Consider the following 27,148-nt stretch of genomic DNA (forward strand, 5'->3'; position numbering starts at 1 on the left):
ACAGACGAGGGAGCGGAGTAGGGGCGTACATACGCTCTGATTTGTCACCTACAGTACTACACACATCCGACAACAATGTAGATAAACAAGTGGAATATATGTTCATAGAGATCAAATCACTTAACAGAAAGTGCTTTATATGTGTCCTTTACAAACCTCCTAAAGTAGGTGGGTTCGCCTGCTTCGAAACTGCCCTCTCTAGTCTCGAATCGTCATATGAACATGTAATTATAGCAGGTGACACTAACATTAATTTTCTGTGCAATAGTCCTTCCACTGAGAAATTTAAGAGGATGCTTTCTTCCTCAAATATGACGCTACTTCAGCTGGCACCTACTCATCACACAACTACCAGTCACACTTTCATTGATATATTCGCAACGAAATCTCCGAACAGAATAATCCGCTCCTCTCAAATATCTGCACCTGGCATGTCTGCCCATGACATCATTTCCATGACGTATTCACTAGAATGTCCTAGAAAGAAACAAAAACTGTCTACATACCGAGACCTCAAACGCATAAATTTGCCTGAACTCGAAACTGAGGCACAAGAAATAGTTTGGGGGATGACCTCTACTCCCCTCATGGACATAAACGACAAACTCCAGGATTTCACTAACAAAATTACTCAACTGTATGACAAATATGCTCCAATAAAGACCAGAAAAGTAAAAAGGCAACCTGCACCCTGGCTGACTGATGAACTAAAACAGCTCATGAATCTCAGAGATGCTGCACATCGAGCATACAAGGTACACCCTACACCTGAAAATCATGCTGTAGAGAAACGCTAAGCTCAGACATGCCCGTACATTAGCTGACAATAGATGTAGACCAGCTATCCTATGGAAAAATCTTCGTAGTCTCGGTTTAGGCAAAATAAAAGTTGTAGAAAATCACATGGTCCCAGCTGAAGAACTAAACCAATTCTTCATGTTACCTGCAACCAAAATTGTACCGCAAAAAAAAACAGAGAATCATTGATTACTTCATGGGGTTAAACAACTGTAGCAAAGAAAAATTCTATCTACAGCACGTCACTTGCAGTACTGTCAAGAAAGCCATAATGCGGATTAGATCAGCATCTACTGGACATGATGGTATCACTATCCAGATGGTAAAACTTATTATTGACCAACTACTGCCCTCTATAACAGACATTTTCAACGATTCATTAATCACAAGTGTTTTCCCTGAGGCCTGGAAACTGGGACAAATTAACCACTGCCTAAAAAGGACATAGCCACAGCACCCTCTGACTACCGCCCCATCTGCCTTCTTCCTGCACTATCAAAGGTCTTAGAATATATAGTTCATGACCAGCTCACTATCTACCTCACTACTAACAACCTACTAGACGAATACCAATCAGGTTTCCGTAAACATCGAAGCACAACATCTGCTCTGATAAAGGTGACAGATGACCTGAAACTTGCCATGGACAGACAAGAAGCGACTATCATTTGCTTTTTAGATTTCAGCAAAGCATTTGATACTGTCGACTTCGACATCTTACTGGCCAAACTTAGCGGTCTAAATTTCTCACCAAGTGCAGTGCAATGGTTTCACTCATACATGACGTCTCGTCAGCAATGTGTCCTATCTGGGAATATAAAATCACAATGGCGGCAGGTAGTGTCAGGCGTTCCCCAAGGCTCAGTATTAGGTCCTATACTGTTCTCTCTGTATGTCAACGATGTGTCATCAGTTCTGACGTATTGCAAATACCATATGTATGCTGATGACCTTCAGTTGTATCTAAGTGCCAAACCAAGCAATGTCAAGAAAGCTATTGAAAATTTCAATACTGACCTCGATGCACTGTCAAAATGGGCACAGCACATAGGTCTAAAACTAAACCCATCTAAAACCCAAGCGGTGTTGGTCACTCTAAGCTCATTAGCCCAAAACATCGGGAATCCTTACCACCTCTTATCCTAAATGGAACAAATATTAACTCCTCAGCAATACATACAATATTAAGACATACAATATTAAGTCCTCAGCAAAGAGTTTGTGAGTAATAATAGATGAAAATCTAAATTGGACAGAGCATGTAACTGCAGTGTGCAAAAAAGCATCAACATCCCTTCATGTCCTACAAAAATATAAAAAACTCTTCCCTTTCGATCTGAAAAAGAAATTAGTACAAACGCTTATACTCCCAATCATTGACTACAGCGATATTATCCTACAAGGCCTCTCTCAGGAAAATTCCCGTCGTCTAGAACTGGTCATGAATGCCTGTGTCCCATATATCTGTGACATTCGACTTTTTGATCACATTTCACCAGCATATGCAAAATTGTCCTGGCTGCGTGCAGACAAATGCAGAGATTTCCATACGCTCTGTCTCATCTACTGCCTTATAAATGTAAACTGTCCCTCATATCTCTCCTCGTCCCTAACGCTCATGTTGGAACAACATGACAGAAACACACATTCCCATTATAATAAAATCCTCTCCGTTCCACTGCATCACTCAGTCACCTTCTCCAAGTCCTTTACAGTAACGGGAACCTGACTCTGGAATAACCTCCCTCGTTATGTTAGAGAACTTAAAAACATGTCCAGCTTCAAAAAACAGTTAATGGCATATCTACTTAAGTAACAGTAATGCCTTCCTCTGTACATGAATGCACTTAACCTCATTACTTCCCTCTTTCCCCCTCCTTAAATCTCCATTCCCCAAAACAAGCTAAACTAGTAAACATCTACTTTACACACCAAGATGTTATGTACATCTGCACAAACCTTCATTACTATTACCACTGCATCACTCAGTCACCTTCTCCAAGTCCTTTACAGTAACGGGAACCTGACTCTGGAATAACCTCCCTCGTTATGTTAGAGAACTTAAAAACATGTCCAGCTTCAAAAAACAGTTAATGACATATCTACTTAAGCAACAGTAATGCCTTCCTCTGTACATGAATGCACTTAACCTCATTACTTCCCTCTTTCCCCCTCCTTAAATCTCCATTCCCCAAAACAAGCTAAACTAGTAAACATCTACTTTACACACCAAGATATTATGTACATCTGCACAAACCTTCATTACTATTGCCAATCCTTCTCATGTTTGACATTATTATATGATTTTTTTTACTGTTATTATTATTGCTTATTATTGCTTTTATCATAATCTGTATGTATAGCACCTCCTGTAAAAATACTGGCAGCATTTAATTTATTAAGTCTTAGTCATGTTTATCATTACATTTTTTTACTGTTATTATTATTGCTTTTATCATAATCTGTATGTATAGCACCTGTTGTAAAAATACTGCCGCATTTACTTTATTAGGTCTTAGTCACTACTCTTTATTCATATTGTCACCAGAGTAAGCTAATATTCTCATTTAAACTATGGTCATGATGTAACTCTGATGTGTGAAATGCTGCATGTGTGGAACACTGGTCCGATGTAAGAGAGGGCCTGATGGCCCTAATCTGATCAGGTTAAATAAATAAATAAATAAATAAGATGAATATTTCTATTCTTGTGCCTGCTGCCTACTGCCTCTTCTTGCCAGCCATCAGTCTCCACTGCCCAGCACTCCCTCTCCCACCCTGCCTTCTTTCTCTTACCTGTGTGTGTTTTCTGTGGCAATCAGTTCTGGAGAAGGATGGAAGTTTATCATTATTTTTAGTCTTGTTTATGTATCTGTCATGCATTCAGTACCTCAATTATGCAGTGAGGTGTTCATTTACTCCTTCCATTGTTTATTGCAAGACTTTACAATTACACTGCAGAATGGTAGTTCAATGATCCCCACATGAAAAAGATGTCAACTGACGTCCTACACCATCACATCATGTGAATATAATGTTATTGTTTGATAAATGGAGGTTGTGTTCGGAAAATTGGGTTTTTGCAACGGATATCTACATTTACATCTCTAGTCTGCAAACAACTGTAAAGTGGATAGCAGAAAAAAACCACTTTAGTTATCAGGGATTCATCCTGTTCAGTTTGCCCATGGGGTGTGGGAAGAATGGTTATTTCAGCAGTTCTGTGTGTGCAGTAATTAATCTGATCTTGTCTCTGGGATCCTTGCAGGAGCACTATGTATGGATTTGTAGTATATTCCTTGATTCCTCTCTTAACACTGGTTGTCAAATGTCTGTAAACAGACTTTTATGGGACAGTTTGTGTCAGTCTCAAAGAGTGTGCCAGTTCTCTCTCCCACCATTAGCTGTAGTGAGTACATCCAGGATTTTAATAACTTTCTTATGTCTTGGCCATGCTTTTATTATTTTCATAAACACCTTACACATTTCAACATTCTGTCAGTTTCAAAGGCTACAAAATACAACAGAAAACTGGTATTAGAAGATATGGAAATATGTTACATTTCACCATTGGTAAGAGACATAGTACAACCATGGAAATCACAGCACATCCAGCATTGTTGAACATGATGATTTTAGTGGTGTAGGTGTTGTGTGGGGAGTTATAATGTCACATGGGTGAACTGACCTCCAAATCTTTGAACATAATATGCTCACTGTTCCGTGTCACTGTGAAACTGTACTCCTTCCCCATATAATTCTTTTCAGGGGTGCATTTGTCCATGACTTCATCATTTTTATGACATCGCAAGTGAAGGAACTCTTGGGTTGAGGGGATATTTGGCAAATGGACTGGACTGCCTGTCACACCCCCCCCCCCTCCCTCCCCCCCCCCTTCCACACACATACATACACCAATGGCCATCCCGTAGTTGTCGATGTCACTGTTGGAAGGATGGAACACCCTACTACAAGAACTCCTTATGACTCTTGTGACCAGCATGGGAGCATGTTGCAGAGTATGCATTACTATCCATGGTTATCACACGCATTTTGTAACATTCATTGGGCCATAGTGGATCATGGCAACATCTGTGTAATTATTGTACTTGAATAAAACTATCACTCCTGTCTGTCTCAAGACATATTTCTTTCAGTTCCCTTCTGTACTGTACTGTAGCAGGATCTTTCTATGTATCATCAAAGTTTCATCAATCTGTGTTACCTGGCAGTGCACATAAAGTTAGTTACTTTTATCCTTAGGTTTTGCACAACAGGATATATTTCAGTGATAGTACTGAGAATCTTGATCATAGGAGCAGGATGTAATTCAGTATATAAGATCTGAAACTGGGTCCATTGTTTGGTAAATATGTAGTTCTGATGGAGGCTGCATACGATAGCTACTGAAATGTAGGCCTATAAAACAATATGATAATTCAGTCACCTATCCAAAATAAGATGCCATACTTACTGTATTTTTCGTAATGTGTTATATTGTTCTTTGTTAACTTCTCCATTCTACTGTTTTGTTCATACTTTTTGACTTTTCCTTCTCTTAACCTCTAACTTAACATCTTTACATTCTTCTCTCTGTAAGTCTGTACTCAGCAAAACCTCTGTAAATTACATGACACAGGGCACTTCCCACTGTACCATTCATCAGGGCTCCTTCTCATTCTGCTTGAGTGTGGACTGCTTAAATGCCTCTGGCATGCACTATATTTAGTCAGATCTTGGCTTCAAAATCTCTGCAGGAGCAATATGTGGCGATTGTTATGTATTCCTAGAATCCTCACTTAAGCTGGTTCTTGGAATTTTGTAATTAGTCTTTTACAAGATAAATGCATCTGTTCTCAAGCATCTGCCAATTCAGTTTTTTCAACATCTCTGTGACAGTCTCCCACAAGTCATACAAACCTGTGATCATTTGCGCTCCCTTCTTTGTATCCGTTCAATATTTCCTGTTAATCCTTTTTGGTAATGGTTCCACAGCCTCGAGCAATATTCTGTGATGAGTCACATGAGTGTCTGTTATAATTTCTCGAGTTCTTGAGTTCACTTTTGTAGCATTCATGTTTCCATTTCACTCTTGTCAGTATCATATCTCTTTGACTGCTCCCTCTACCCCTTTGCCTCCTTAGCCCCCTCCCCCTTCTTTTAATGAACCTACCATTTATTTTCTCTGTTTGCCTCTCTCATTATATGTGTTAGTTTTCTGTATCTTTCCTTCTTTTCTTTCTAATTTTATTAGATCTGAAGGCCCATGTTTCAATTATATCTTATCTGTGTGATATTGCATTTATATTTTTTGCACAGAATCACTTGCCTTTCACAATAAACATCACTTAATTGATTTATCTAAAATCATTTCTTCCTCTTGGTCTCTGAGTTCTTGATGAAGTATGTAGTACATTAGCTTTCTTTAAAAGTGTGAAATTAAGGATGAAAGAACAACAATATGAGAAGGATAGTTTGCGGATGGTGCAACTGAGTAGTCCTTTCCCCGTCCCTACTCCTCTCGCCTCCCCTTTGCTCTCCCCCCCCCCCCCCCCGCCCCCCCCCCCCCTGTCCCCCAGCACATCTTGGTGATGATGCACAGCAGTAGCATCTTACACTTACACTGCCCCTTCCCTGCTATCCCTATCCCTCCCTGCTCCACACTTCTTCTGTACCCTAGCAAAGATTGCTGCTCACCTGAGGTAGAGTCGCAGTCTAGTGTTAGTGCCTGGAGATGACAGTAACCATGTTGTGCATTACGAATGTTTATCTGTGTGCACCCATGCATTTACATGAATGTGTGTGTGTGTTCTTTTGTCTATGTTTGGTTAAGGACTTAGTGCAATAACTAAATAAAATCTAGCAGTCTTTTGCCGAGGTGTCTGTCTGCTACTCAGCACCTCCTCTTTGTGATGAGTAACAATCTGTCATTTTCATATTGTTGTTATTATCATTCTTTATGTTGACGTGTTCATTCTACTTCCTCCACTCTAATTCTCTCATATGCACGTATATTAATGGATCCATTCTTTTTCTTCTTATTTATTTATTCTTTGGTATGTACTTTTGTAGTTAAAACTATTCGGTTTCAGTTCTTGAAAATATTGATGTTTCCTCAACTCTCTGGTCTTTCACATTTTACTGCTCTTTCAACATCTCGTTATGTTTTCCACATTAGAAGGTTGTTCAATTCTCCCCTTGATTGACTGTTGCACTTCTAATGCATGTGCCATAAGGATGCAGTAATGAAAAGTCCTTGCAATTTCCTATTATTATGAAACAAATGTATATATTGCTATGAATATTGTGAAAGATGTAATAATCTAAACTCTGAAAGAAGCTAGTAATTAACACTTGAAAACAGGTTTTCATTTAGTGTGAGGAGAGTTCATGGAAATGGTTATCCATTCCTTTAACCAGAATGGAATGGATATCTAGGAAGAGAACATTACTATAAACAACTGAAACTCTGCTGGTCAAATAACTGCTAAATGATTAATATGTGTACCTATAAAAGGTCTGATTTCTTCAACCCTGGAGACAAAATTACTAACATTGAACTGTAAAACAGCTAAGGCTTTTCACATCAAACAGTAGTTTATAGTGCTGAATTCAGCATACTCTGCTAGAACAGGTTTCACTACACTGAGAATAGCACAAAGAGTTAAGTGCAGTTATGTTCTGTATTATGGCCCAGAGCTATGCTACAGGACCAGCTAAATTACTTACTTGGTAAAAGGGCCCTGAAAGACCTACACAGTGCAGATAACCCTGCATCCAGCAGAAACCATTCAAAGAGCCTGAAATTCATGACAAACAACAGACATGTACTTCACGCAAATAATTACATTTTCTGCTACAATATATGACGCTAAAACGACGTTCATTTACAAGGTACTTTTGTTCCTCTGTTAACGTGTATGCAAAAATGTACAAACATATAGGTTTTTTATGTACCATAATGTAAGGATTCGGGATCAAATGAACTTGTTTGCAGATGTGTACCATCCCAGCATTAGGTTAACCATTGCAATGGATATGTATGTTTGAATATAAAATCATATTGAACAACAGACAAAATTTCAAAATTATTATAATAATAGAACAGAGTAGATGAAATAGTAACTAAGAAATAAATTTTTAACTTCTGGAAACAAGTTCATTTTCCAAGAGAGATGAAAAAACTGTGAAAGCCAGGACAAAAAAATAAAAAAATTGAAAGGTGGATGTGTTAATATAAAAAAAGAATAAGTTGCTCCAAATACATTGCCTGACAAAAAGGTGAAGCTTCCAGAAGATGTGATCAGATATCAGTTTAACCTCATTTGCATACACATCATTGGTGGGAATGTAGATGGTTAGTGTAGAATGGCCTCCAGAGTGTATTAATGTAATTTACTTTTAGCATTCTTACAAGATGTGGTAGGGTATATAATGGAGGTGAACAGTGTCATATATTGAGTGATCACCACAAGGGAGTATCTGCTTTTTACAAACTGTTCACATCTGCACCTGCCATCTGAGAACAAGTGACGAGCTCTTTACAAAGTTTTATGTTATCCTGCACCATCATTCAGACACTAGCAGTATCTGGACTAGGGAATTGCCATCCCGCGCATAGGATTCTGTTATGCCACAAGACAGACATCTGCATTTGGAGTGATGCCCTTTTTGGGAAGCACAGACTGATGACAAATGCTGTCACACTGTGTTCAGTGATGAATTGCAGTTTATCCTACTCCAGATTACCATGGTCTGTGAGTGTGGTGGCAGCATGGGGAAAGGGCCCATTCTTCCAATGTTTGGAGAGACCCAGCAGTGTTACTGCTAGCATCGTGGTGTAGGAAGCTTCCAGGTACAACTTCAGGTCACAGCTGATGGTGGATGGAACTCTGATGGTGTACCGGTAAATCATGGACATCCTCACTTGTTACCTCTCATGCAACAGTATTGTAGTGCTGTTTTTCTGCATGACAATGCTCATGCTGTGAACTGTCTTTATGATGTTGAGGTACTCCCAGGGCCAGAAAGACCCCAAGAAGTATCCCTGATAGAAAACACGTGGGACCAGCTTGAAAGTCAGCTAAATTCCATTACCAGTATCCAAAGTAAGCTTGCCTCAGGGGATAACACAACAGCTTCATGGCACCCTTCTCAATCAGATCAGTGCATGCATCCAGGTCAGGGAGGGAACAACATCTATTGAAAACTGGGCTCATACTGCCAAGTTCTTTGTAATATAATACAAACAGATAGATAAAAAATCTACTCACCAAGCAGTGGCAGGGGAACACACACACACACACACACACACTCTTCTGGCAGAAGAGTTGAAGGGGAAGAAAGAGGGGAAAAGGACTGGAGAGGTCTAGGGAAAGGGGTACAGTTCAGAAAAGTCACCCAGAACCCTGGGTCAGGGGAGACTTACAGGACAGGATGAGAAGGAAAGACTGATTGTTGGGAAGTGCACTAGACAAGATTTGACAGCCTGAGAGTTTAAGGGTGGAAGACAGGATAGTACGGAAGGCAGATGTTACATCCAGTGAAGGCTGAAATGAGAGTGGTGGTGTATTACTGTAAACAGTCTGCATCTGAACAAATATGTTTGCCTCAAAGGTCGAGGCTGTATGGGAGGGAACAATTGACATGGAAAGGATGGCAACTGTCAGTCCCCAACAATCAGTCTTTCCTTCTCATTCCATCCAATAAGTTTCCCCTGACCTGTGGTTCTGGTTGACTTTCCTGAACTGTTCCCCTTTCTCTAAGTCTCTCCAGTCTTTTTCCTTCGCCCCTCTTCCTTCCCCTTCAGCCACTGTCTCTAAAAGCTTGTAAAAGTTAAATTCTTTTACGCGTGTGTTCCCCTGCCACCACTCTGTGAGTGGATTTTTTAACTATCCGTTTATATTATATTGTCAAGTTCTTTGTAAATTTGACTTGATTTTGTAATCACTGCAATAATGTCACATATCCCCTTCAACACGAGAAGCTTACTTTTGTTTCCTCCTCCTTCTCTTCTGGGAGCTTCACTTTCTATGTCAGGCAGTGTATTTAATCAAAAAGTGTGTAACTTATTGGTTTCTGTCCCGCCATCAGTTGTAAACACAACACATCTGTTTTTACTTCTTATTATACAATGCCCTAGTCGAAAAACTTGTGATTCACCATGTTAAAAATGTGCTAATGAATAGTTATAGACATCTTGCCCATAATTTGATAATTCAAGAATACACATACAGAATTAGTAGCAACATATTCAGGCATCCAAAAATGGTGACAGTATGTTTAATATTACACTTCATAGTACTGACATATTTGGCGTAATGAAAGTGATAGTAATGTGAACATCCCAAAGGGGACATTGTTCAGTGCCACTGGTTACCAGCAAAGGGTACAATATGGATATCAATACAACATATGGTTATAAGTGGACTGTTTATCTCACGAACTGTAATGTTATAGTGAAGATAGATCAAAATATGCTGTATATTCAGTTGCTGTGGAGTGTTGGTTATAATTCGTCTTTTGCTGAGGATACTAATATGTGTTCATAAATTGAATATTGCAGAAGACTAATTAGGACCTGCTCTACTGAATGATCATTTAAAATTTCACTTAAAAATTGTTTTTAATGGGAGATAAATTTTCCATCAGTGTTGGTATCCTCAAGAAATATGTGATTCATTCATTCAGATATCATGTTTTCCATAAATTCCATCATGAAGGTAAGTCACTGTGGAGTGATCCAAGTTGTTCATTAATGGACAGAAACAGTCACTGTAGGCTCCTTCTGTAGAGTAATCAACAAAAAATAATCTCTGGTGTTAATTTACTCAGTTTTATTTCAGTATTTGCTCCCCAAGGCCTGTTTTTGTTTCTCCACTGATTGTTGTAACTGTGTCTGTATAACTCAGCTGTTTAGAAAAAACTACCTTAAAAAAACTAACGAAAATACTGGGAATCACAGGTATTGGACAAACAGTGCTGCTGTTATATGAATGCATCTGAAAATTAGCCATGCAAGTAACCTCTTACTAAAAACATTCAGTTGTGGAGCATACCACATGTGGTGTGACCGTGTGAGGGATAACACATTAATCAAACCCAAGTGTAATTGCTCACATTTTGAACAGCTTCTAAAGCTCTGTATTTATATGTGTAACTGAACGCTTCATCTGAGAATTGTGATAAAACTTCAAAGAGTAATGCAATATTTGCATTAGTGTGAGGATAATTCCTTGCTATGTGCCAGGTGTCATATTCATTTCCTTAGTTGAGGTTACACTCCAAACTGTTCATGGAAACCATAATAATCACTGCATATTGAAGAAATGAATTTGAAAACGTGTACCGAAACATCAGGGAAACTGCAACTGACAACTCAAAGGAGATGTCTCTCCTGTCGTGAGTGACAACAGTGTGATAAGAAATCAAATTATCATGTAGATGCAATTATGAGTAGTGCAGGTGGCATACTCTGATTCATTAGTGCATTTGCCTGCAAGAGAGACATCCACATGTTAGTTGTACATGTATGTTAAGAGAGAGAATTGCAAGATCAGTTATCATTTTCATAATATATATCTTCCAAGATTTTCTATCATTAAATACGTGTATTTCTGGCATAGATGACTGATCAACTATCAGGTTGAATTAACAGGTCATTGAAAACATACAAAGATCAGTAACACAGGTGACTGCTTGCTTGATATTATCAATTGTGTGTCACAGGTATTTTGCAAAATTACATCTGATATGACACTGAAGAAAGGTCAAGTTTATCTCACCAAAATCTACTTCCAAGTTACAGAAAAAGGATGCTGAATAACATGTATTCACACTCAACTTATGTACCATATCATTGATAGTCACTCTGTGTAGTGCCTGTAATAGCTCACAAAACTGTTTTCCATTGAACGATATCCTTTATATCAGAAGAGAACCTCAGGTTGGCTATAATTGTTTTGAGCCACTTTCTTGGAAATTCTTGGATGTCATTAGGATATATACCAGTGTCTGAGCACTTTTCCGTTAGTTTTTAATTGCGTAGGGTCTTTGGAGAAAACATTAATCACCATATTAAAAAAGCACCTTGGTCACTTTGCAGTACTGTAGACACTGTACAACTGACTCTGGACTTCCACATGACCCTCCACTGCTGATGAAAGATGTGCCAGTGTATATGCCAGCTGGAGTAAGTGTGGTGATACAGACTGATGTAGAGGTGTGACAGATTGATGCGAAGAAAGGTGTTTGAGTACACCCGTGACCACACAGTGAATGAAGATGCATATTACTGCTGACTGTCCAATGTGTTTACAAGGAATGAGTTTATCACTTGCTGACACATAACACAGTGTAAGAACAGTTGTCACAGAAAGATACTTACTGACTGTGACTGGTGACGATGGTCGTGCCTCGTCAACGACATTCAAATTTGAACCCAGAATGAATTACTGCTGTCAGTGAATGCAGGTCTGTGACAACCAGTTTCTGAGCCAACATTGTGAAGGAAATGGAGAGCAACAGATATTTGGAGTCAGAAAAAAGGCCAGCTTTAAGTAAGCTGCACAACTTGGGAAACAAGACAGTAGCTGACTGGTACCACATGTGTGGTCCACCCAGTCGTGGTTTCTCCTCTCATCAAATGAGTGCACAGATGGCCCAGTAAGGTGTTTAACCTACATTGTGTGCTGGATGTAAATTATGCCAGATGCGGTTCTGTGTCCTTTTTTGGGTGTTATCCCATACAATAACTTTCGCTGACTCATTCTGGATACTGTGAATGTGAATGAGGATGTTCTTTAGATGGTGGAGAGTTGCCCTTTCTGCTACACTGTGACAATTAACAGATGGCAGACACTCTCATATTCCTGAATGATGACTGTGTTTACAGGGCTGTACACAAACATTCCTGTTTAACTAACATTCAGATGCACTATCCTCTTTTCCCACCTCACTGGTCTTTTCCCATGAAGATGTACTGGACTATTTGAAATGGCAAGTGAAACAAATGAATCGACATCCCCACAGTTCAGCAGCTGTACTGGATCTGATTGTCAGTGAGTGGCATCCATTGAATACGGCATACCTCTTTCTAACTGCAATGATGCCAGTGACAAGGCCAGAAGAGGGGGTGGGGGGGCTATACGACGTAGTATTTGGTGTTGTGATTGCTGGGGCAGTTAGTTTTCTGTCTGGTGTGCTTATTTACAGGGTGCCTAAGCAAATCTTGATGTCAGATGAGAGACTTTTTAAAAGTTTTCTTTGAAGTACATTTTTTATACTACTAAGCAAACACAATTATACAGCTTTTACCTTTTTTTCTATTTACTATTTTACCCTTCACCAGTCACTAACTGCACCATGAATTTATTATTTTACCCTCCATCTGCCATTATTCGGATGTCAGCTAAAGAACATTACTTCACTGAAGCATTTTTACAGTTTCCTCTATATCTTGCTTTCTTATATAGTTTCTTTAGATCAACACCAAGTGTGACTAAGCCCCGAACTACCACTGTCAGCACAAATCTAACTGTACGCACTGACAGTGGCAGTAGAGACTGGCTGCCAAATCCCAGAAGATGGAACAAACCTTGAAGTGTGAGTCAATCCGTGGGAAAACTGAGAGTCTGTGTGACACATAGAGACAACCGAGGGCATGAATAAGCTCAAACAGTATGACACTAGCATCCAGAAAGAGAGCACAGAGTGAGGCAAAATGCTAGGTTTGAGATAGTTGAAATCAACACAGGAACTGCCAGCCAGAACTAACACCTGTGACAGGTAAACACCTGAGTCAGTGGCTCTGTCTACTCCACACTTCACATGTGCCCTCCATGACAGCATTCCATACTACTGTGCTGTGGTATCGACACCAGCTTGTCTGTGTCCATCTGGGTATCCACTGGCAGGGTTACTAAATCTCTCCCACCTGAAAATGCCACATAGAGACAAAAATGGTCTGGCTTGTGCCACAACATCTGTCACGAAACCAGTGAGGGTACAAGATTCCCTGGCAATGGAACGACCACTGCAGGAGATGAACACAGATGCAGCTAGCTTCACCTGAGGGGTGTAAGATTGCATCAACTGGGGAGACAGTCAGTCTGCCAGCATCAGTGGGACTGAGGACTCAATTGGAAAATGGGGAGAGCAAGACACTGGGTCAAATTCAGTTGGCTCCACACCAGCAGCCACAGGCACTATCCCCACAGATGCCCAAGTCTGCAGTCAGAGGTAGGTCAGTGGAAGTTGTGGAGGGGTAATTTCAAGTTCTACGCTGCAACAATTGTGAGTGCCCCACTGGACTGATGCTGCAACTGATCCCATCACTCAGCTGGTTCAGAGGTGGTGGTAGTGGGGCTCCCACAGATTGTGGGGACAACTGGTTGGAATAATGGGTCAGCTGCTCCTGACTGATGTCCACTACAAACAAATGCAAACCATTGCGGCCCACCACTGCACCCAGCAGCCACTGTTGCTGTTGGTCGAAAGACGGGGCCCTAATGGCAGCCCCAGGAGGAAAATGGGGTGGGTTGTGATGGTCTGGCTTATTTGACTCAGGGTGTAACAAATTCAAAAGACCTAGCAGCTGGGACCCATGCAAATACTCTGTCAGACTGCACCTGTTAACCAACATCATGTGGTACTTCATGACACAAGGCAAGAACGGACTTCTCATTTAAGTCTTAACTGTTTGTACAAATTTCCCCACCTCTGGGTTAGAAGCTCACTGAAATGGTACAATTGTTAGATGCCGGATATCAATGCAGATACAAATATCTTCAAACGTGCATGACAAGAATTGCTGACCTGTTTGGAGATGAGGATCTGAATAGGGTACTTGATAGCAAAAATAACTGAAAGTGTCCAAGTAGTGGCTGACAGTATTGTGGAGGGCAGTTTGGTGACGTATGGGAAATCTGATAACACATTGGCCACCAACCCAGGCCACTCAAAGAGGAGCCCGCAAAGTTGACGTGACCCCCGTGCCGAGGGTGCTCCAGAACAGGCCAAGCAAGAAACGAATGTGATGGAGCAGCCTCATTCTGTGCGCAGGCCATATAGGCCTGCACGGGTGTTCAGTATTCTGATTGATCGCTAGCTTGTAGGCATGATGCCGTGACAAATCCTTTGTGCTAGGTGCGCCCAAATGCAAATATTTGAGGGTGAAACAACACAGGGATGACCAATTCATGAGTGCACCTCTGTGGCAAGAATGAGGACCACCTGGAAAATGCTGAGATGATCACAGCAGGGATAATATATGCTGCACTGAGGCTGCTCTCGAAAGGGCACACTTGGGCCAGCCCATTTGGACTGCTGAAATGATTTTCCAGAAAAACGGATCAGCGATTTTGACCTCTCACAACATCAAAGGAAAATACAGCTACATCTGCTGTGAAGCATCATCCAAAACAAAAACTAGAACCTCCTGTTGATAGAACTCTAGATCAGTACCAGCCAAAAACAGCGACAGAGCTTCTATATTTGCATGCTGGGTGGTGGACCCGTAACAAATGTCACAACCATAATTACTGAGAAAGAGGGCCAACCTCTGCTGTCAGTGGACAGTACAATCTGCTAGCTTAGAAAGAAGTCTGAACAGAAACCAACTTGTAGTCAGTGATCAATATGAACTTTGTCCCAGATTAGAAAATGGGGAATATTGTATCACTGAAAATGGTGGTCAATGCGTCCTGTTCCACCTGTAAATAGTTATGTTGTGCTGTGGAAAGCATCTTCTGTATGTAAGGAATGGTGTGCTCAGTGCCATTGGGGTTACACCAGGACGTAACTGCACCAGTACCATTTGGGAGCATATCAGTATCCAGGATTAATGGGTTACCAGGCATAACTGGCATAAAGGAAACTAAACGGGAAGCAGAGCACAAACACTGCTTGAGTAACTGAAAAGCCCACTGACAGTCAGTAGACCGCGTAGACCTGATGCACTGTTGGTGAAGCTGGTTATGATGATGGCCAATGCATGCTGATTAGGGACTGAATTTATCCATAATAAGAAATCTTGCCCAGAAAGGACTGCAGCCCCTTCAGCTTCGTAGGTGTTGGCAGGTTGACAGTGGCTTTTACATGTTCATCTGTAGTAGGGTTGGGCTGTCATCACTAAGCACATGTCCCAGAAAATGCACCCTGAGAAAGAAAAACTGCATTTTTTCAGTTTTCAGTGAAGACCATTGTCCAGAAGGCTTCAGAGGATCATCTGCAGAGGTTGTAAATGCTCATCCCATATAGAGCCCACTGCTTGGATGTCTTCAGGGTAGTTTACACAACAGACTATTTCCTGAATCAACTGCTTCAAATGTCTTTGATAAATCAGTGCATAGATGAAAATCCAAAGGGCAAGTCTTTATATAAGTATACCTGAAAGGGTTCCGAAAAGCTGCATCCTACAGCAGCTGTGAGTGTATGTCATGCAAGTTGACGTGCAAAAAATAATGGGCTATGAATGACCTGGCCAACAGCTCCTACAGTCACTGTACTGGATACAAATCCACAACAGATCACACACTCACAATCTGCATAAAACCACTGCAATGGCACACACTACCTTCTGGTTTCTGAGTCACCATCAAATGGGTGTGCTGCTGCTGACTTGATGAAATAGGAGAAATGACATTGAGGTCCTGCTGATGCTGCAATGTGGCCTTGACCTTGTCAAGTAGATGAAAGGAGAGAGATGAGGAGAACAAAATTTAGGTATCACCGATGGCTTAAGAGAGACGTATGCCTCAAAATTCTCTGTCTGTATTTTCAAACAGCTGGTGATATGACTGCAGTAAGTAGTCAAAATCTTGAAAGGTGACTAATTGAGACACTAAATATTCTTAGTCAACTATGTGGAAGCCAAAACCAGAAAATTTGTCCAACCCGAAAATATTTTGCATAATGGTGAGTTCACTACTATCAATGAAAGCTAGTGTTCCATGTTTTCTTATATGTATAGAGACCGAGAATTACTGCCTCAAAGGAATACAGTGTTTAATATAAGACACAACTTGACATTGTGGCCCTTGCAACACAGGGCAGTCCAAGAGCCCTTAATATCTAAGTTAATTAGGCAGACTATCACTCCTATGTGTACCTGAAACTCGACTGGTCATACATTCACAAACCAACATATGCAAATACACTAGGACAACACTTGTAGGGTGTCAGAGACAACCTCCAAGCCCAAGGAACACACTGATCCCTCCAGCAAATGACCTGCAGCTTGGTGACTGTCACAAACTGTTGCCAAATGGCCTATTTTACAGCACACCCTACATATGTCCTCCATGTGTAGCAATCCTGCTGTACATGCAACAAACGACAAATGAGCCAGGACAGCCAGCTGGCCCATTGTTTGGAAACAGGAGAGGAAGGAGAGTAACACAGAGAATCTATAAAATGTTGTGATTGGGAATTAGGACAGTTCAGCTGAAACTTACCAGCTGAGCCGTTCGTGCATGAAGACAGAGGGCTGTTGATGTCACTATGTTCAAATCATCAGAGGTATGCCAACACATAGTGGCTTATGGAAGGTGAGGTCACTTCATTCACCCCTCACCCCACAGGCCATGGGAGGCCACTTACCATGCAGATCTAAATTTGCCACCTGCCAGTTGTTGTCATGTATGTCCATTGCAGTTCATGTGATTTCACAATTTTAGCAACTTCAACTAAAGAAGGGTCAGACCATACAAATTCTCTAGTTCAAACATTTGGGTTGGATGTTAACCAAACAATCACATCTCTAATTAGTGAGGCCACATATGAAGTCACACGCTGAGGATACTCAAATTGACACTTGCACAAGAGACCTTGCATGTTAGTGATCTATGCCACATATGACTGCCTGGAGTGCTTCTGGTGCTGGTTGAACAGTAGCTGTGCTACTACCACAGGGTTTGATGATCAAAATACTGTGTGAGCAACTGACAAAGTTTATTAAAGTCAAGTTTCTCAGAATCAGACAAGGTCTTCAAATTCCGCACAATTTTGTACAATTCTGCACAGTTGGGCAATTACAAGGCAGCCTTATCAACTGGACGGACACTACACATTACCTGACAGTGCAGCAAGAACCATTGCAGGTAATTGTCCCATATTTCCACAGATTCATCAAAGCCTATGAATGGTTTCAGGGGTGGCAGAGGAGAAAGCTTCTCTGCTGGTGCCTGATGTGCTATCAGGACAGCGAGAGCACAGAGAAGTTTCACATTCTGTTTGAGTAGTTCTTGCATGTGCCCACACTGAAACTTTTGTTACTGCTCCTTGAAGTACAATTGCTCCTACCACCATTGCAAATATGCTGGGTCTATGATGGCCACAATTTAATACTATGACAAGGAAAGCATCACATGCATGGGAACATTGTTCACTGCCACTTTTATATCCTCAGTATGTGGATCAATCTACAGGGGAGCAGAGTGTTCCAACACTGTGTAGAGGCAAGCTCAGAGATAAATACAAAGGTGACCAGCGTGAGTGACTGTATGCAGAAACAGAACATGGCACACAATGAAAGGCCAAGTCTGAGACAGTTAAATCAGTGTAAGAACTGTTGGGCCAGGTGTATCACTGCACACAGGCAAACACTTGAGCCAGTGGCTCTGCCAGTGTCATGCTCTGCATGTCCCCTCCATGACAGTGTTTGGTATTATCCTGCTGTTATATCCACATGAGCTCGTATGCATCCATCTTGATGTCCACTGGCAGCAATTCTAAATGTCTGCTTTTGACATCACTAGGAATTTTCAAACAGTGTTATATCAGTTTATCTCTTTTATATATGTTCACTATTTTCCTTCAAGGAGAACTAGTTTTGATTTATTTTTCTTTTGATCTTATCATGACAGGTCATTCCTACTGCCATTTCGCTATCTTAGCATGAATGAATTTATATATTACCCTTTCAGCACATTCTCAATGGACAGTGATCACATACATACTACTTTATTTGATTACTGCCATCCATTGCTGAAAAATGCATTTCAGTGGCTCAGTGGTGAACTGCTAGACTATCGATCCAAAGGTCACAGATTCCATCCCCGGTAGTCCAAGGATTTTCATCTATGACTTATCATTTTCTTTGCCTCAGTTAATGTTTGTTAATGTGATACATGCTGGGTTTTACTGTAGTTTGGAGTCTGTGCTAAACTGTAGGTCTTCTTAAAACTGGTTGGGTAAGTCTCTTCAGGGGTCAGAGGAAAACAAAGTGTGCTACATCCAATACAACTGTGCCTAATAAACCACTTTGGCATTCAAACCCTACCTTTTGGTTGATGACATGTTCACCTTATAAAGAATGAAGTGAGATGTTTGGTAAGAATGTGAAAAACCGACTCCATCATTGAACTTATGTGAAGTGCTTGCAATGTTCAGAACGATATGTGAGAAATCTCTCTTTTACAAATTGGTAAGAAGGTAACTGCGCTGGGGTACATAACCTGCTGTTATTAAGGGTAGCTAATGGAAGACAATAGACTGTTCAATCAACACATAAAATATTATGATTAGGTTTATTTAGACTGACTGTCTGTGGATCACCCATAATCTTGTATTATAAATGAAATATCTGTAAAGTTATAAGCAGGCAGAATGGCTGGCCAACCTACAGTAGACAAAATTTCTAAAAATATATGATATATATGAAATCTAGTTGTGGGAGAGAGAAAGAGAGAGAGAGAGAGAGAGAGAGAGAGAGAGAGAGAGAGAGAGAGAGAAAGAGTTGTGTTTTTTTGTGTGTGTTTGTGGGTGTCAGCAAGTATTTCATATTTCATCCCCTAATATATCCCTCTTCCTTCCCCTTTGCGATACTGTCTGTCATACGAACAGCCACCCTTTAAAATATGCACGTCCCCAGTCAAGCTGCTGCATTTCCTACAGCCAGCACTGTGGCATGAAGGTGGTGCCATGAATGCTTACACCGCTGCCAATGATATACAAACATCCCCTCTCTGGAGCTCCACCAATGAGTCTACTTAAGTTCAAACTTTTTGTTTAAAGTTTACCGAAAAACAGATATGCATTTATTTTAAAGTATCCATTGGCCATTGAAAATCACATCAGTCAATATCTCATAAGGGATCTTTAAATATTTTTTAATAATTATGCAAAAAATATTACTATACCATTTGCTCCAAAAGGTTGCTGGTTTACATATGTTCTCAGAACTTAAAGCTAATGGTAGCGCCATATTTTTCTCTGTAAAAAAATTGACAGCATAAAACAATTAGAAAGTATGCTGCTACTTGGTGTCAACTGGCGTTTCGTGAAATTTATTGGCAATGTCAAATTTACACACATCCCCATTATATCCCACCAAACAGCAGTATTTTGTTTTATAGTGAATGAATGCCAAGCATAATTTTTATTCTATTTGCTCTTAAGCACCAGATATGTAATTGAGCATATAAGTGCATGTTATAGTGGTAAATCCATTGTACACTAACATTTTACTGAGCAATGTTTCTTACCTCTCTGGCAGCAAGGCCAGTGAATGCCGCAATGCCCAGAATGTTGAAGACTGATGATCCCACTACAGCTCCCAAACCTATGTCACTTTCTGTGATAAATACTCCAATAGCAGTCATGGCCAATTCGGGGGCTGATGTTGCAAACGCCATGAATGTTGCACCTGCCACATCTGGTGTCAGGTTCAGCACTAGCAGCAACAGTGGAAAAAAGTGAAACATTTTATATTGACACTTGTTGCAGGCAGCTTCTGAAAAGTGTGCTTACAACAAATTATGACTAATGCTAATCTGTTCATTCTGACAGTTATTGGCACTATTTCTTTGAATGTGTATGTTGGGAGGGAAGCAGCTACTTTGAAAAAAGCTATCTGTTCTCCTCCTACACTACTCAGATGCTCTTTTTATATTGCTTCATTCTAAGCATTTATTTCACACACCAGTATCACCAATCTATAGACTCAAAAAGTTAAAAACACTGTGAACATTAGTACTCATTGGAATTTACATCCTTGTGTGAAAATATTCTAATGTACTATAAAAGTGACCACTAAGGACATCGTTACTGCCTTTTTTGGACATCTGAAATGTACAATGCAAATATTAGCCACTACTACTAGCATGGACACGTGGGAAATAGCACTCTATAATTTGTTTGACTGATGTAACAAAATAAATTACTTTGGGGGAAACTTAACTCACATATTGTGCATATTGAAATTACAGAAAAAACCATTAGAAACATTTAGGACTTCCAGTGGAATCATGTCACTCATTATTAAAACTCTGCACCTGTTAAGAGTACTTTCCCCTCACTTATACAAAATTACCATTTTCTTATTCACCAGTCTGTTTAAGGAGAAACACAAATTAAAAATTACACCAGTTCCTACTTCCCGAGAAGGGTAAAGACGAGAGAGGAAAAGTGGAAAAGATGGACAGTGGTTAAGGATGAAAAATCCATTCCAAACACAGGAATAGGGAGGGGAAACAAAAGTCAAGAAAGTAACAATGTGTCAGGTGCTAAGATTCAAACATTACATTCAATATCCATTTGGTATGGTTATATCTCAGTCTCACCTTCGCATATGACATCAACACAGGGAAGAAAGTAGATCTCACAGACCAAGGCAGCAAGTAGGAATCCATAAGCTGCACCAAGGAAGTAAAGAATTATAAATCCTGATAGCAGTTGTTCCCTGGTTAGATTTGTTGTTGGGAAATCAGTAATAGATGAATGTATGCAGCTCTCTGAAAAAAAAGAAAAACTGATTACTGTCAGAAGAGGTGACAGATAATTGTACTAGATGATCAAACCAGTTTTCCCCTGCTCTGGAAACATTTCCCAATAACATGAAGTTGCTTGAGTGGATATATTGGTACTTTTTCTTTTTATACACTATCATTTTTGCTATGATGTTCTGAACATCCTAGTAGATGTGACATGAAAAGTACAATTCCAATTTCTTAGGCAAGAATTTAGAAGCATATTTCATTAGAGGAAAGATAGATGCCATCTACAAGAAAATTAAAGAGGCCTTTGGTGAAAAGAGAAGCAGCTGTATGAATATCAAGAGCTGAGGTAGGAAACCAGTCCTAAGCAAAGAAGTGAAAGCTGAAAGGTGGAAGGAACATAGAGAGCATCTCTGCAAGGGAGATAAGCTTGAAGGCAATATTATAGGAAGGGAAGTGGATGTAGACAAAGATGAGATGGGGAATGATATGGCACTGTGAAAAGAATTTGAGAGCTTTGAAATATTTAAGCAAAAAAAAGGCCCCGGGAGTAGACAATATTCTGTCAGAACTACTGATATCCTAGGGAGAGACAGCCATGGCAGAATTCATACATCTGGTATGCAAGATTTATGAGACAGTTGAAATACCCTGTGAGTTCAAGAAGAATGTAATAATCCAAATTCCAAAGAGGACAGGTGCTGACAGGTGTGAAAATCATTGAACCATCGGTCTAAAAAGTCATGGTTGCAAAAGACTAAAATGAATTCCATACAAAAGATTGAAAAGACTGATAACATGCAGTAAGAGTTATACGTGGTGTGAACTCAAGAACATCCTGCAAAATCCTGTTTATGGAACTAGGGATACTAACTACTGCTTCCCAATATATTTATTCCTCAATGAAATTTATCATTAAAGATATATCACTTTTTCAAACCAACAGCTCAATTCACAGAATCAATATTAGAAATAAGAATAATCCTCACAAGGATTTAAAGTCACTTAGTCTTGTACAAAAAGGTGTGCATTATTCAGGAACACACATTTTCAATAACTTGCCAGCAGCCATAAAAAGCTTAACAACCAATGAAATTCAGTTTAAGAGAAGCCTAAAGGATTTATTCTACTCCAATGATGAATTTCTCAGTAGAACCAACTGATTTGCAATACAACTTCTGCACAATTTCAGTGCAGTAATGTGTTGATTGTAAATAAGTGTGTGTGTGTGTGTGTGTGTGTGTGTGTGTGTGTGTGTGTGTGTGTAAGTACAATCTAACTTCTCTACCAGTTCAGTGCAGTAATGTGTTCATTGTAAATAAGTATTTAGTAGTTGTATTACACGTTTATTACCTTATAAATAAACTTTTTTATTTTAAATTTAGTGCATTAGTATTTATAAAATGATTCTTTCATATAGCGTTCATTAAAAAATGATGGCCATGCCATTTGGGACCTGTGGAATGGTACATTAGCTTATTTGTTTGAGTTGTAAATATTTGTCATGTATTGTTGTTTTTCTGACATGTTCTACATCCTGGAGGACCTCCTCACTATGGATCAATTGGAATGAAAGTAAATCTAATCTAATAAAAATTGACCTTCAATAAGATTAGCTTGGATTCTGGAGAAATGTAGGGACACGTAAAGCAAAGATGACCCTATGACTCATCTTAGAAGACAGGTTAAGGAAAGGCAAACCTACATTATAGCATTTGTAGATTTAAAGAAAACTTTTGACAAAGTTGACTGGAATTTGAAATCCTGAAGGCAGCAGGACTAAAATACAGGGAGCAAAAGGCTATTTACAATTCTAACAGAAACAAGATGGCAGTTATAAGAGTTGAAGAGCATGAATGGGAAACAGTCGTTGAGAAGGGAGTGAGATAGGTTTGAAGCCTATCCCTGATGTTATTCAATCTGTACATTGAACAAGCAGTAAAGGATACCAAAGAAAAATTTGGAGTAGAAATTAAAGTTCAGGGAAAAGAAATAAAAACTTTGAAGTTTGCCGATGACATTATAATTCTGTCAGAGGCAGTAAAGGACTTCGAACTGCAGTTGAATTGAATGGACAGTATCCTGGAAGAAAGATATAAGATGAACAGCAACAAAAGTGAAACAAGGATAATGGAATGTAGTCTAATTAAACCAGGTGATGCTCAGGGAAACACTTAAAGCAGTAGATGAATTTTGCTGCTTGAGCACAAAGTAACTGATGATGGCCAAGTACAAAATGTATACTGGCAATGACAAGAAAAGCTTTTCTGAAGACAAGAAATTTGTTAACATCAAAAATAGGTATAAGTATTACAAAGCCTTTTCTGAAAGTATTTGTCTGCAGTATAGCAATGTATGGAAATGAAACATGGACAATAAACAGTTTAGACATAAGAGAATAGAAGCTTTGGAAATGTGGTGCTACAGAATACTATTGAAGATTAGATGGGTAGACCACATAACTAATGAGAAGGTATTGAATAAAGTTGGAGAGACAAAATATTTGTGGTATAACTTGACCAAAAGAAGGGATTGGTTGATAGGACACATTCTGAGAGATCGACGGATCACCAGTTTAGTACTGGAGGAAGTGTGGAGGGCAAAAGTTGAAGAGGGGGGCCAAGAAATGGCTCTGAGCACTATGGGACTTAACATCTGATGTCATCAGTCCCCTAGAACTTAGAACTACTTAAACCTAATTAACCGAAGGCCATCACACACATCCATGCCCAAGGCAGGATTCAAAACTGCAAGTGTAGCACTCGCGTGGTTCCGGACTGAAGCACCTAGAACCGCTTGGCCACCGTGGCCGGCGGGGTACCAAGAGATGAATACAGTAAGCAGATTCAGAAGGATGGAGGATGCAGTAGTTACTCAGAGATGGAGAAGCTTGCACAGGATAGAGTAGCATGTAGAGGTGTAACAGACCAGTCTTTGGACTGAAGACCACAACAGCAAGCAAGATTTTGTAAATGGGTGCTTGTGTTCTACCGAGAGAAACTGATGTTGTTCATTTTGATTTCCACTTGAGATGAGCATCATACAGGTAGTTGGTGGAGGTATTCTCATATGGAGGATATTTCCACACAATGAAATGGAGCTCCTGACACATCGAGCATCATATCTCACAGACAGATAGCATGGGAACCTGTGTTCAGATCACTCATATCTGTTTTTTGTCAAAATCATTCCAAAGAAAACCTGCTGCTTGAGCAAGACCATCAATTCTGAATTGTGTCAGAATGGGATTAGAAATCTTTGACAGATGTGAGGATGCTTGTCTGCTCCCCAAATCACCTAACTTCATGCTTTTGAAAACACATGGGGCTCCACTGAGCGAAATATGCAGTCCTTGAATCCATTTCCAGTCAATGTTTGAGTTGTGGATGGCAGCTGCTCATCAAAAGTCAAGATGGCTCTTCAGTGCTATTGCTGTGTGGTTGAAACCGTGTCAAGATATGTTGCAGGCATTATTAGGGTGAAATTAGATGCTCCCTTCCTACTAGATAAGTCAATAATGATAAAAATGTCAATTGCCAGCTGCACGAGAACATATTTATTTGGCTCACTAAAACAAGTGCAGCTGTTGAATGACTTATCTTTGTTGAAATATTCTTTAGTTGCTGAACTACAATTATGAACAAAATCATATATTAGGGAAGTTCCTCTAGTACATTTGTCCATGAATATATTTATTTATTTATTCTCCATAAAGAAATACAGTATTCGTTTTGATTGTGGACATATTTTATGATTCCTTTCATAAATTTATGGAACAATTACAAACAATAAAAGAAACTGTAAAGACCGTGATAACTGGTACTATAAATACTACTGGTACAAATGGAAGTATTTTACTACTCTGAAATGAAATTGTTAATACTACAAAAACATTTATTGGCAAGAAACTCCTAAAGAGCCATTTCAAAGCAACTTCCACATGTTTGTTATAAAATTTGATCCCAAGGAGTTAGGAAGTATTGTCTACATGTTTTGTGTTATGTGTTTCCAGATGATAATCACAGTCTCTCATAGTATTTTCTTTTTTCTTTCTTTTTTTTCTTTTTTTAGTTGAATAATTTTGTAAGCATTTAGTGATGGCAGTGTTAGTAAATTCTTACTTTAGAACATCCCTTTGCTGCGAGACTCTTTGTAACTAAGCTTGCACAGAATCCTTATTGCATGTTTTGAAGGATGAATATGCTTCTTAAATCCTTGACAGCAGCACAGCCCAATACTATGTGTGGTATGGATACCCTAAAGCTTAGTAGATCACACTGACTTGCTCACAGTTCAGAACTTGTAATGCTGGTTTTATTGCATAAATTGATGTAATTAATTTTTGGAATAAAAGAACGGTTGTGATGTTCCCAGGAGAGACACCTGTCTAACATTACCCCAAGGAAGGCAGTTTTATCATTCAGTTTTATTGCTATGTTGTCATCAGACACAACATTCTATTGCACTCCATCAGGTTTGTGGTGTAAGTCTATTAGACCTGTTTTACTAAGGCAGTTATTTTGGAAGCAATTCTTCTAGTCAAGGTAGAAATCAGATCACTCTCATTGGGTCCCCAGTTAACAATTGTTGTCATCTGTATAGTTAAGTATCTCTTTATTGTCCACTGTGGGCAGATCATTAGCATAATGCTCCACACGAAACTCCCTGATTTCCAAATGCAATTAAAAAAAGAAAGAAAATGAACTATGTGACATAGGTACTTTGGTTTGTAGTATCATGCAAAGCAACTCAAGAAGTTTTCTGTTACTTTTTCTCTGAACTATTCCTTTTGTCTTACTTTTCTTTTTTTAGGTGCTGAATAATTACCATAAATGATTACACCTCACAAGAGAGCCAAACTTGTGGTGTGGTGAGAAGAAATGCAATCACTCATTGCAGTCCAAAGAAATTTCCACTGTAAATTTAAAAGAAGCCATCTGACACTAAGAAGATTAGGACTTGTTATGACAAGTTCCTGGACACAAATAATGTAAACAGGTAGTCAGGTTCTGGCAGAAAATGCACATCTGAAGAAATGATAATGGAGATAAGAGACAGGTTCCAAAGAAGTCCATCAAAGTCATTTCACCAAGAATCACCACAGCAAAACATCTATCAGTAAATAGTACACAAGGTGTTGCATAAACAGATTTTCTTGCATGCATACAGATTTCAACTTGTCAAAGTATTTAAGCAAAATGACTTGCAGGTTCACCCCAAATTTTCCATGGTAATGTTGGTTTTTCTGATGAAGAAAACATCCACACATGTGGGAACATTAATCAGCACAACATTTACATGTGGGTTTGATAAAACAACCACAGTTTTGCGAACACTCCAGAGACAGAGTCACCCCTTTACTCGAAGGGGTGACTCATCAGAGGAATGACTGATATTAGGAATTAATTTTGTTTATGAGAGAGAACCTTATATGCATAGTCACTGTCTTTGCCATGATCATTTTGTAAAGGATAAAGTGAAGTTATGAACTGTGTACGATGCTTCATAGATTATGTGTTGTTGATTGACTGCTGTTTAATCCTCTGGCTAAGATGTTAGTAGACATCAGTGTAGTGAAGGATTTTATTAGCAAAACACTCTACCAGCCAGAAAAGATGGCTTTGCTGAACTAGAGT

The 27,148-nt window shown here is 39.5% G+C and overlaps 1 protein-coding gene across 1 annotated transcript in view; it reads right to left on the reverse strand.

Annotated features, from left to right (window-relative positions):
* Positions 1 to 27,148, reverse strand: part of LOC126354814 (sodium/potassium/calcium exchanger 4-like) — a 132,615-nt gene that overhangs the window by 66,478 nt on the left and 38,989 nt on the right. Inside the window, exons 3-4 of the mRNA XM_050004753.1 lie at positions 21,360 to 21,530; positions 20,283 to 20,470 (exon numbers count right to left, since the gene is read on the reverse strand). Of these exons, the coding sequence (XP_049860710.1) occupies positions 20,283 to 20,470; positions 21,360 to 21,530 (359 nt within the window). The remainder of the gene's footprint in view (positions 1 to 20,282; positions 20,471 to 21,359; positions 21,531 to 27,148) is intronic.

Source organism: Schistocerca gregaria, chromosome 3, assembly GCF_023897955.1.
Source record: "Schistocerca gregaria isolate iqSchGreg1 chromosome 3, iqSchGreg1.2, whole genome shotgun sequence".
Taxonomy (NCBI): Eukaryota; Metazoa; Arthropoda; class Insecta; order Orthoptera; family Acrididae; genus Schistocerca; species Schistocerca gregaria.